Genomic DNA, 13,205 nt, shown 5'->3' on the forward strand with positions numbered 1-13,205 from the left:
CGCCGCGAGATGAAACTACGGCATCTCGTTAGCAAACTCTCTCTCTCGTTCTCTCTCGCTCTCTTGTTGCTGTTTTTCAGTTCCGACAGGCACTATGAAGCGACCCGTTATATGATCGCAGAGTATGAAATATTCGTCCGCGCGGGATTCCGTGGAATTCGATTCGATCGGTGGGCACGAATGCACGTTGCGGTGGTCGATAATGAGAAGCTATGGACGCGCAAATGACGAGAATTAGAAACGCAATTTTCGAGCACGCCGAGTATTTACATACGGAAATAATGCCGCGGCATCGGCGAGTCGTTATTTCGCAATGAACTTTCCTCATTTATAGTGCGCTTAATTTAAAACATTTCGCAAATAACGAGACGTATTCTCTGCATTCAATTTACATAGAAATTACTGTGCGACAGTATCATCAGTGCTATCACACGTGAGAGATGGATTTATGTCTCTGCGGCGGACACTCTATAAGAGAGTCCTAGCTTCACTAACATTTGTCATATAAAATTATTATAAAAACCCGGCGACTCTTGGCGAGTTATCATCCGCGTGAGAAATGGTAGGACCAAACAACGTAAAAGAAGCCCGAATATTTTCTTTCTCAATCCTGAGTTTTATATTGCGGATACATATATTTAAAAAAAAAAAGATCGTAATGGCGCATAAATTCGTTGTGTCAGAAACCATTTTGCGGCCGCTCGTATATATGACGCTTTACGAATTATTCTCGGTACAGAGATGAACGATGATACGAATCCCGTTGCATGCGAACTACTCCCCGGCATAGTAATTCGCATTGCAGCCGTGGCCGTGAGACTCACCGTTGGACGTATTATGGCACGTCAGAAATCCATGCCGGAGGCTTCTCTGCCGCGGTCGCAGGCCATAAACTAAATGACGGGCTCCAAGCTCTCGGGACTCGCGCACAACCCATCGTCGCGAAACATACGAGAAGAGGACTCCGTTGTTATTGTTGCTAGCCAACTCGCTCGCGCAGCGAGCGCGTTAGCGTAGAGCGACGCGCTACGCTAACGAGCAAGTAATAATTACAATGAAACGATTGAGCCGTCACTGCCTCGTAGTACGGGAGAGATCCAGGTAGTTATCGCAACTGTTGAAATCCCGGAGTACCGTTTCGCGGATTTGAGTTGGGCGCAACTCCCCGAAAGAGAGAGGGACGGGCAATGAAAGACGGATGTGATATGCGAGAGAGTCGCAGAAAGACGGATAGCGAGAAAGAGAGATCGGGGAAAACGAGAGAACGCGAGATAGGGAGGGGGGAGAAGATGGATACGAGGAGAAAGGCAAAACGGAAAGGAGTGAGAAAGCGAGAGAGAGAGAATGGATACGAGAGCCTAGTATGGAGTTTGAGACTTGTTTGAACAGGCTGCAGCTTCCAGGGAGGGTGAACCGGGGGTACCGGGGGTTGCTATGACGATCACGCCCCATCGAATTACGCGAAAATTGCCCTACGTACCCTCGACCCCTCATATCCATCCCCCTTCCACCCTCGTGCCCCTCACTCTCTCTCTCTCCCCGTCGTACCTCATCCACCCTTCATCGGGACTTCAGTCATTCCAATCTCCCCCCCCCCCTCGCCTCTCCTCGTCCCCGTCGCGTTGCGGATGTGAGCGAGGATAAACGGCTCGGCCGAATTGTGCTTCTCGGTGAACCTCCTCGAGCTTGCGATACCTTTCGTCGGGAAGAACGGCGCTCGAAGTAAGTGGAGTCTTAAGTCAATGTTAAGAGTAGACGGGTCTCTCCGCCCGGTGGTTCGTCTTAATCATCGCGTTGCCGAGAATGTGGCGCACTCGATTATTTAACGCGGGCAATTCGCGATATCGTCGAGACGTAATTACGTCGTGAAACAGCTTTACCGAATATATCGAGTTAACGACTTCAATAAGTAGTTTTTCAGCTTAATTTATATAAAATATTATAGGGAGGGTATACATATATACGTATAGGTAATGAGTTTATGTAGATTCATGGCAATTAGCATATCGGAAAGTTTGTTTCATTGGTAAGACGGTGCAAATTTGGGAAAATAATTCGCAGAATCCGGACATCGATCGACAGCACAGCCGCTCTCTCACCCGTCAAAGAAACTAATTTCTCCGTGCGGTTCAGATTTCCATTATCGTGCACGAAAGCGTTTTCATTTCCTTACAGAAGCGTCTGGCGTGTAAACAGCGCATAATGGAATATATTGGAGTCGAGAATATAGTTTGGTGGTTGTGGGGAAGGGGCTAAAACGCTTACCAATCGCTGAAGTAAAGGGATGAAGTAACATAAAGTCTTCTGCATATAAATATCTATAAATATTATCCAGCAATTGTAATATAATTGTTCGTCAAATTTTTACCAATTTTGGGAATCTCAACTTATATAGGTATCATTTTGCCAGGAAATATGTATTGATTAAAAATTTGCTTATTGCTGTCGACGTTTATCAATTGCCATCAAAGCGTTAACAATATGTCGAAAAATGTATCCTGCTATTACTGCAGTGCAAAGTAACATTATGTAATTAACTTAACATTGTAAATGCTGTCTGCCGTTAAAGCGCTAACAATGTTGAATAATTTAATTCACGCGACCCTTGACTTGTTAATGCGTCACGTCACAAATATAGGGCACAGCGCCGTGAGCGAAATAATGGAAGCCTCACGCGCGCGCGCGCGATAACAACGCGCGTTCTCCAACTTCGACTTCTAATCGCTCGCAGACTTCGCGCGGGGGCCATCGGATTCGGTTAGAACTTCTCGCTGCGAGAGCTGCTGTTCCGCGAAGTTCACGTTCGACCGGCAACCGCACTGTTAAGCCGTCTCGATCACCACCGAGATTTTCCGTCGCGCAGATTTAAAAGGTCGTTACGTCTTCGCGCCGTGGTCGCCGAATCGTATTTCTTTTTTCGATCCGCTCGGGCAATAAGCCGTCCGCGGGATTAAAAGATTACGACCGACCAATATCGGCGATGGAGGACCCGACCCGGTCGGGTTCCGAGTAAGCACGGGGGGATAGACGTCGCACGAGATTCCAGCGGGAATTCCGGCAATCCTTTACGTGACTACCTTCCGACTTGGTCTCTTGCTACGTGAGTACCGAGGGGAAGCAATGTTTTCGCATTAGGGATAAACTGTCCCACGTCCCGACGGTCGGGGTCGGTCCGGTCGGTCTGGTTGGTGCGAGCGAGTGTCGCCAAGCTGCTGCAATTTATACGTTCCTGGCGCCAATTAACTGGACTTCCGCGTAATAAAATTAGTCTCGTGCGATTTGACCCTGTCGTCGTCGGACTGCGTGGTTAACTCCACGGGAGGAGTACCGGAATATTGAGCCCCGGCGGTCCCCGAGCGTCGCTGAACGAATTTTACAAAGTGGACAAAATAAAAACCTCCGGGTGGAAATAAAACGTCTTACCTCTTGTCAGCGTGATAACAAATTGCCGGGTGAATATCGGGCGAAATCATTGTTTAATGCATGATTTCGTTCTTCGAACAAATTTATCGTAGTATAACGCAAAAGTGTTATTAAGCGTTAGGATAATAGAATGGGATGAAGATTGATTTAGAACTCTTGCGTTAAAAAATTGTTCATTTATTTTTTTATCGCAACTTACTCTAAAGATTTTCCTGGATCTCATTAACAGGTAGTCATTACACATTGTTCCAAACTATTATATTCTTTTTATTTTTAAGTATAACCTTTTTATTTTCCACACGCGCGAGTATACGCATACGCATATTGTCTTCCGTTCTTGTTATGTTATCATTGCCGTAGCTGTTCCTTTTTTTGGTCTTCACGAAGGATACTCTTCATTGTTTTTAATGCGAGTCGGAGAACGTTTAGAAAGAATACATATATGTGTGAAACGCGTAAAAAATATTCCGTTAAAATTAAAAAAATAAAGAATAATGTTACGAGCGTTAGGGGGAAAAAATGGATAGGTAGCGAAAGTAAAGGAGTATAGAAGCAGACGGCACGTTATAGAGGCAAGAGATTCCATATTTCACGGAGATAATGAAGACAAGTGATGCCTGGAAATATGAAGCTCGAGAAAATGAATAAGGGACCGGCTCGGTGATATGTATAGCGCGGCGGAAATGTCACAATCATAATTGTATATGTATAACGCGTTTAATGTATCATAAACCGTGCGTTACGGCGAGATAGAAGAAACGAAGAAAGAAACAAGATAAATATATAGAATTAAGGAGTAAAAACATATATAATGCTATCGGTTTTAAACGAATTGAATTAAATAAGATTGGATTAAATTAATATGCGGATAGAAATATTGGAACAAATTCCTGCCCTTAAATTCCACGAGCGCTATAATTAAATATAGTTGTATTAATTTCTAGCGGCATCCAAGCAAGTAATTTATTTTCGTAGCTACAAAAAGTACGTATATCATTAACGAGGAAAAGCGAAGGAAGGGAGAGGATATGCCGACGTAGGCGCTAACTGCGAGCTTATAAGAGAAAATGGATGCACGTGGACAGACAGCTCGCAGACGGGCAACGTTCGTGTACACATGCTAAGTGCGTCGCGCCCTAGAGCGAGTATATTGCGTTAACACCGAGGGTGCAAACAGCCCTTGCTTCGCTTGCGCCCTTTGTACGTCGTTCTTGTTCTCTTCGCGGTACAGTACAGTCAGGCTAATTATTAAAGCGTTAAAACCGCTCGTTAAGTTGTCATTTACGTCACGGTAGCATAATTACGAAAATTAATATAGAAATAATCTTTTAGCAAGGTTATGCGAACGTAGAAGGCATGGATTTTTGCTGAAATAGAAAACTCGTTGTCTAAACGATGTTGAGGCTTGTTAGTTAAAGAAATAATGCTTCATGTTGCGATCTTTGAACTTCAAAATAGAGTTTTCGCGGAGAAACTTTAGGTGCATAATAAATATCATTCGCGTAATTTTACGATTAGGAACTTTAGTCATAAAAAAAGAGAAATTTGACTTGAGATTTAAAATTTGAATTATATGTATCATAGAGAGGGAAGAAAGAGAAAATCTTACTTGAAATATTTTAACTGTTTGTGTTTTACCGGCGCGTTTCTTCGAATTCAGGATAATGACGTCTATTCGCGATAGAAGGAGTATTAATCAGTTCTATATATACATATCTTGTGCCTGTTATCTTTAATTAATCTCCTGTATGCGGTGTCATTGCATCTGCCGGCACGTAAATGTTAACGCTTTCCACGAAGGAGGTTTCTTCGCTCGTTCTCCCTGGTTGTTAATTCATTTCCCTACAAAGCAACTAGACTAGAGGGAGGGGCGGTCAAAGGCGGCGCTGGAACGAGAGTGATTAATTCATCGTGTCGTCGGAAGTGGCATTAAGACGCCTTCGTATAAACGCTGTCCAAAAGGAAGTGGCAACGCCTCACTTCGCCTTTCGGGCAACCAGTCTATCTACGTATAAGAGCATTAGCGGCTATATATATATGTATACGTATATATGCGATTGAGATATTATGGAGAGACTATAAGCGTCCTTTGCGTGTCTCTAAAGAGCCCCGTGAGTAGATGCCGAGAGAGGGATGTTAAAGGGTTTCCGTTCGAGCATGCACGCGATGCTCGACGATACCCGCGATCCTCAGTCGCGCTTTTCATTTTCTTTTCTATCGAAAATTTTTATTCCGTCCCAGATTTACAACGTAGCGTTATTTTTTATCTTTAAATCTATAGTGAAGTTTCTTAGAATTAGTCGTATATATTGCGCGTAAAATATATAAATCGATGAATAATCTGATTTTTCTCAAAAATTTTTCAGTTATTTTATTTTGTGATTACTCGGAGCTATGCTAGATTTTTATTTGATTGTTTTATGTGACCAAAAATCGTCGCGCCTTGACGTATACGTCTAAAAGCAATTTGGAGATTCGTCTAGGCGTTGCCTATTGAGAAATTCTCTACATACCGCGAGTCTCCTATGCTACGTTTCTGTCAAAGACTCCGATTTAATTTCTTGTGGTTAAAGGCCATCGGTCAAAGAAAAGGGAACCGAATCAAAGCGTAAACTCGAAACTTTCGTCCGTCGCAGTTCAAGTGCGAGGGTTTTCAGCGGCGATACGGAGGGTGGACACGCAAAAAGACCAATGGCATTTCGTTATTGCACGCTGAAAGCAGAAGGGAAACCATAGGAGAAATCTCGTAAGGCATCGTCAACTTGTTATACTCAATGCTCTTCTTTTTTCTGGCTGTTTTTCCTACTTGTTTGTAGATATTTTATAGAAAGATTAATTACATCTGGTTCGCGATTGTTTGGAATTTTACTTTTTATTTGAAGGCAAATAGAAAACTTGATATTCGAATAAAATAAATTTTGTTCACTTCTTCTTTAATTAAATAATGATTTCAGATAATTGATAAGATGTATATAAGTATATATTAATATTTAAAAAAATATATATGTATATATAATAAAAAAAATTGCCTTCTATTCTGAATAGAATATTTTTTAAATGTTATCTTATTAAAATGTTATATTTATTATTGCGATCTTATAAGATTTGCGATTCGATCAGCTTTTATATATGTATGAAAATTGTCATTATTGTCATTGTCTCCGAACGAACGAGATTTTAATTTATAATTTAGAACTGCATTATTAACGAAGAATATACTGCTGCTCTCCCACATTTAAATTTAAAATGAAAACAGGTATATCTGTGGGAAACGACTCGAAAATACGCTGTTTTAATCGATCGTCCGATATACGATACGCGCAAAACCGTATACGGGTTCAATCGTGTAAAAGATCCATCGGAAAATTCCCATAAAAATTATACGATCGTTGCCTCGAGTGCTTAGCGACACGTGACTAATTTCGTGGCTTATGCCACCGATGGATATCATTTGGGATCGTGTACTTTTGGTTACGCGAGAACGTATGCCGTGTAAATACATATTTGAATAATATTTGTTTAACATGTTTTCTCCCAATTTAAAAATAATATTCGTCACACGGTAAATTCGTTATTATTATAATGAACGTAACGTTGTTATTCTCCAAAATAACAAAATGGCTCAATCGAGCGAATTTTCGATATGTTCAAAGAATTAATGCACGTTTTTAATAGCGATAGATCGCTTGAACCCGTTAAACAAGTTAAAACGTAAAATAGCTTACTTTGATATTTATCTGAAATAAATAAAAGCTAAAGTGGAATTTTTATTTATCGTAGAATTTTACAGTTGCTGAAACTTTTTTTATTTAATTTGCTTATTTTATATCATTATAGGTACGTCGTATGAGGCGTTTAATGCTCGCTCTAAATTATATAACTTATATGAAATACAACTTTCAAACAAAAACGTAGCAGCGCGTGTCAGGGGATCGATAAGAAATATCATGTCTAAACTTATTACTGTTCACGACACACGCTCGGCTGATTCGCGATATTGAAACCTATCTCGAAAATCCTGGCGCCCGCGATTAATCACCGAAGCCGCGATCGGCGGCGTTGACCCTTTTCTGTACGCTTCGTGCCGCGTTTATCATCGTACTTTTCGCATGGCCGCACATTTTTCATCGCTCACGCGCATCCAGCCGAATCAACCGGCGCGGCGCGGCTCGGCGGGCTCGCTCACTGGAATAACACAAGGACGCGAATAATACGAGCCGGGAATAATTCCGGGATAAATCAGCTCGCCTTCGTCCTTTAATATTCTCCCCGCTGCTGTCCGATAATACAAAATTGCGGCATAATTTCGGTATAAATCGAGGGCAGGGGGAGGGAGCGCGGGGGATACGGGGGAAACACCCTCGTCCCTTTAAAAGCCACGGGCGTTTCCTTCCTGGTGTCGGACGATAGGATTCCCTCGTGTTATACGACTTCCTTTTCATCGACAGCAACAATGGCGGTGGTACGCGTCGCTCGTCTCTCCGTCGTCTCTTCAGAATCGAAGTTTGCTCTCTGTACACAGAAACACGCGCGCACGTCCCCGCTCACACGTGCGCTCTCGCATACCCCCGCGACTCCCGTGCACGAAAAACGTGGAAAATACGGAAAAAGGTTGACGGATCGCAATTCACACGACCTCTCGCGACTCATGGGCGTCGGAAAGGAGCGCGGAAAGGGATATGCGCCGCGTGCTCTTGACTGTTTCCGATCGGAAGATCTAGCCCGCGTGGAAAATTTAACGGGGAAACTTGTAGCTAGCCTTTGGAATGTAAACTACCTGATAAACTCATTAGCAACACGCCGAAGCGGCTGGCGGCTGGCGCGCTCGTGCGAAATTGTTTTAATCGAGAAAGTAAAGAAATTCATTTTGAGACCCAAATACAACATGCATGTTGAAAAGCGCAAGTTTGCTTATAGCTGTCTCCTTAATTGATAAATATAATAAGCAGAAAAAAGTTTAAGCTCTTTTCTCTCGAGAAAAACTTTCTCGTGCGCCTGCACCCTCGTAGAAATCATGTCGGCGCCCGTGATTCTGTTCTCTTTCTGGATTCGAGAGGCAGTGTGCGAGAGGAGCAGACGCCTCTTGGGCAAACATTTTCACGCTATTACGGGAATCCGAGACTGGATATTAAGCAAACGCTTACAGCTGCAGGAAATCAGTCGAGTCTCACCCTCACGAAATTCTCAGTCGCTCTTTCTTCCTCTTTCGCGCGCTATACCAAACGAGGAGAATCGAAATCTGCGATTTATTTTGCGAACTTTTATCGAAAAATACGTAACGTTACGGACGTGATGGCAGTAAAAATTCGATCGATATAGCGCGAATTAAATTTTCTTCAAAGAAAATTCGCAATATATTCATATAGCTGCAGGAAAAAGAATAAACTCTATATCCTTTCTTTTGTTATTACCGTTTTGTCGAATGCAGTGACGTTACCGTGACAAAAGAAATATATCATTTGTTCTGTAATTAAATATTGATTATTGATACAATCTCTATATGATTATTTTATTAATATTTATACGATTATTTTTTCATGATTTGTTTCAATTGATGGTACCGATACTTTCCGTTTTAATTTCACCTTTGCCGAGCCATATCTCTTGTCCCGCGTCATAAAATATATTTGCAGCACACCACAAATCAATCTTAGATTTGTTTAGAGATATCGGTCGTTCCTCTCCACCGGACGAGAGTTCGGAGAGCAATTCCGAGAGACGTGAACGCGTTTAGCCCGGACGCAGTTGATTTATCGTGGGAGAAAAGGGCGGCGCGGCGCGCGGTGAAAGAAAAGGGTGGCTTTTCGACGCGAGAGAACGAGAGGCACTTCTGTCAATTACTACTCGTATAGGTAGAACGGTGAAAACACGGTTTTATCCCTGGCAGGCTCGTACGCGACGGATAGATGTCACGTCATCGCCACCCTCGAGAAGCGATTACGAGGCAAACGGCGTCCCGTCTCGAAGCCAACCCTCGACAGCGCGTACTCGATTCAACCGCATCGTCATTAAGTTACCGTCAATTAGAACGAATGCCAGGGCGAACGCGCGTTCAGGATGAAAAAGCTCGCGTGCCTGGCTGGAGAAAATCGGAAATGCCATTCGTCATTTGACTGCCCTTTCGAGAAAGCTTTAACTGCCCCCTCCCCACCCCCTCTGTTCGCGAGGGAAAGTTTGCTGAAGGGAATCTTCATAAAAAGAATTATCGCTGTTATATGCACCGCATCAATTGATATTATACAAAAAATTTATCGAATTAATTATGTTAAGACAAATTTACATCGGCTGGTGTTGCGTTTATTGGTACGCAAAAAAAAAATTGCTTAGCGCGCTAACCGTAATTAAATTACAGTAACAAATTTTGTTAAAGATAGCCGAGAGCCATAATTCCCGCAAGATCTCTTTCTATCGCTAGCGTCAACGGCTGTGATTAATTACTCGCGTGATACCTGTGCAATCCTTTGAATCAAAATAAATCGTCCACCGTAAACTGAGCCACTTTCTGTAATTAAAGGGAAAGGCTCGAGTATATGCGGCACACGGAATGATCTAAGAGCTGTTCGAGAGCCCTGATATAACCGGGGGACACATTCGCGGTATCTTATGTACGGATATCCCACGGGGGAGTGCCGTGACACGCGTACACGGTCCATTCGTCTCGTTCACGATATCCGCGTGTACATACACGCGGTTTACATATAGGGGAAGAAAAAAATAATAAATATCCAGCGAGAAAGCGAGAATGAGAAGAAAAAGAAAAGGAAAAGGAAAAAGAGAAAGAGAGAGGGAGGTGCGCGATCTCGGGTACGCCGTGCATGGGGTACGATAGGCAGGTGTCACGCCACCGCGACCTCCCGGCGCGACGATTACGACGATTACCGGAGAGCCGGTGTGGTGTGCTCGCGGGAGGGTGGAGTCCGCCTTTCCGTTGACACCGCATCACGAAGCACTAACCAGGTTATTTATGCTACCTCGTAAAACTTGTGGCGTGCCTGAACACACTAGTCGCCGCCACTGTCCCGTTCTCCCCCCGTTTCGTCGCGCGGGGGGGGGGGGCAATCTCGAATGACAGAACGGGGGGTGGTGCACAGTCGTGCCTCTCAGGATCGCGGACTGCCTACCGCGATGCGGTCTTAGCTCGAAAGTTACGGGATAGACGGCAGTAAATACGGAATGGACCGACGTGTGTAGGAGTTAATGTAAAATATCGCATGCCGGCCGATACGGCACGGGCGGCGATATATATATATACATATATATCTATATATATTCATATATCTATAACGTTAATATGCGCAATCGTATATGCGGCGACCGCGAGAAGGGACCGCGAGTCTGGCATTTTCATGAGTTATGAGCGCCGCGCTATTTTTATTACGTGCCGGCATATCGTCCGGCGGACGATAACCGGAATACTTTCCCCAGTACGAAATATCGGCTCGCCAGAAGGATGAAGCTTGTATTGAAGCACCAGTGTAAATAAAGTTTCTTGAAAATTTGCCTTATGTTGAAGAATAATCTATACGAAGCGATCTATGACAATTTTGCAATAACAACGTACATGACATAAAATCCCTGTCTGTCGAATGTCAAATTATTTGACAGGCATATCTTTTCTTTTTCAGTTACCGTATTCAATGGAACTGGATTACGACGTGGTACCGGGCGTACCGGGTGGACCGTCTTCCGGGATGATGGCGTTGCTGCCACCGAGGGTGAACGTGTCCGCCAGAGGCGAGGTACCGGTCACCCTGCAGGTCTTCAGGATCAGATTGCCGTGCTCGGGTGTCGTTAGCGCCGAAATTCCACTGGCGCTCAGATTGAATGTCACCGCGCCGCCCGGCACTAGGTACAACGACACCGTCTTGGTCTTCAAGAGGAACAAGATCTGCTTGAAAGGTTCGTGTGGGCAGTGATATATCCAGCTATCGCGCGCGGCGGTGGCATCTCGCGCGCGCGCGCGACGATTATGCGTGCTTCTTGCAAGAAGTCGTTATGCTAATTTTTGAAAAATGTCGACAAGGCTAATCGCGCTTTATTGTTCTCGTACATGAGAAAAAGCGGTATCCCCTATTTCATTTATTCTCGCGCATGTGGAATTTAGTGCGGTGCACTGAAATCCCGCGCGATTCTCATGGCAGCCGCGCATTAACCGGCAACCAGATCCGGATCCTAGATTTCATTCTTTTTTTTCTGTTGTTGAAGGAACGAACAGCGTTTTCTTCTTCCGCTTACTTTATTCAGAATCTATGAAAGAATCATGACGACGCGCGCTGTTTGTCTCACTTAAAATTTGAAAATGCTAAATTGTGAATTATTTAACTCTTCCGCTTAGTATAGCGTTTTACCAGCGTAATTAAAATTGTAATTCCTCTTGAATTTTGAATAATGTTTACCCGATTCTCTCTCTCTCTCTCTCTCTCTCTCTCTCTCTCTCTCTCTCTCTCTCTTTCTCTCTCTTTCACGCTTTTTTAGATTTATATTTATTTCATAACCGCGTAACCCCTTCCTCCTTAATTAATCAATAAATTTTGTTGTAATACAATATGCAAAATTGTGTAAATTAAGTAACTTTATAAAATAATTCACGAACGTTAATTAATAGTTGCATCAGTATCACGTTGGTGCGTGTGCGGCTTTCTGTGCTTTGTTATTTTCAACGTAGGAAAGTCAAAGGCCAAAATACAAGTAACAAAGAACGTTACTTTAAATTAATTAGTTCATTGTTCAACGGAAGAAGAAACATTGTGATTAATAGTTACAGCATGGTCTTCAATTCGAGAGGATTTAAAGTTATATCCTAAATTCAGATATAAGAGGATATTCGGATATAGAATATATAACCCTAAATTCTTGTTTCGAAGACCATGTTGTAATTATTAATAAATTATTAATCAGAATGTTTCTTCTACCATTGGACAATAAATTAGATTGATTCAACAGTAACATTCTATATTGCTCGAATTTTGGCTTTTAACACTATCCTGTATTGTTTTTAAATATAACAAGCGTGATTTATTTATTGTCTTGTTATTTTCAATGGCGATATTGATCTACGGTGCGCTATATGAAGATCCATTTCAAAGGGGTACTATTATTTAAGTTTTGTTATTTATATAACACATATGCTACTCGCTTTTGCATGCCCTACGGTTCGCACTGAAACGCCGCTTTTCGTTTATCTACATTCACTTTAACGCCATTGCATGGCAGTCTGTTGATAATTATTTCGTTTACGTAATCTCGGATTTAATTAGCACGTTCGCGCGTACTCGGCTGAATATCTTCGTTACGGCGAGACAGTTTCGACGCGGTCGCGATTAAAACCGGGAACGCGCATTCATTTCGCGTCACGCGCAAACTCAATTTATCCACGCGATTTATGAACTCTGCTGCGGACTGTTAACTTTGACGTCGCGATGTTTAAACGTTTATAACGCGTCGAAAAGAATAACAATGACAGCTTTTTGAAACGCGGGATAAAGCAGCTGCGAGTTAATCACGTTGATATTATCGAGAAGTAGTTCGAACACTCAATTTCGCGCTGCGGTTGATACAACAATATTGAATACACGATAAACTTTTTATTAACACCAACCGTAGAGTAACGTGATTACAATTTTATATAAAGTATTAATCTATTAACTATTTCATAGCAAATATCTTTCACGGTAATTATCTTTCCGGATCTGTCCTAAGTAAACGTCGTCATATTCTAAATGCAGAGTGTACGGTCGTTTTAATAATTAATTATGTTTAAATAATGAAATTATATATATATA

At 42.6% G+C, this 13,205-nt stretch overlaps 1 protein-coding gene across 3 annotated transcripts in view; it reads left to right on the top strand.

The window, feature by feature from the left end:
- LOC143895110 (tyrosine-protein kinase Dnt) overlaps nt 1–13,205 on the top strand; it is a 77,941-nt gene that overhangs the window by 41,818 nt on the left and 22,918 nt on the right. For all 3 annotated transcript variants that reach the window (XM_077401947.1, XM_077401948.1, XM_077401946.1), the window contains one exon: nt 11,049–11,322. In XM_077401947.1, coding sequence (XP_077258073.1) covers nt 11,049–11,322 — 274 coding nt within the window. The remainder of the gene's footprint in view (nt 1–11,048; nt 11,323–13,205) is intronic.

Source organism: Temnothorax americanus, unplaced genomic scaffold (assembly GCF_048541705.1).
Source record: "Temnothorax americanus isolate GAGA-0224 unplaced genomic scaffold, ASM4854170v1 Scaffold15, whole genome shotgun sequence".
NCBI classification, from domain to species: domain Eukaryota; kingdom Metazoa; phylum Arthropoda; class Insecta; order Hymenoptera; family Formicidae; genus Temnothorax; species Temnothorax americanus.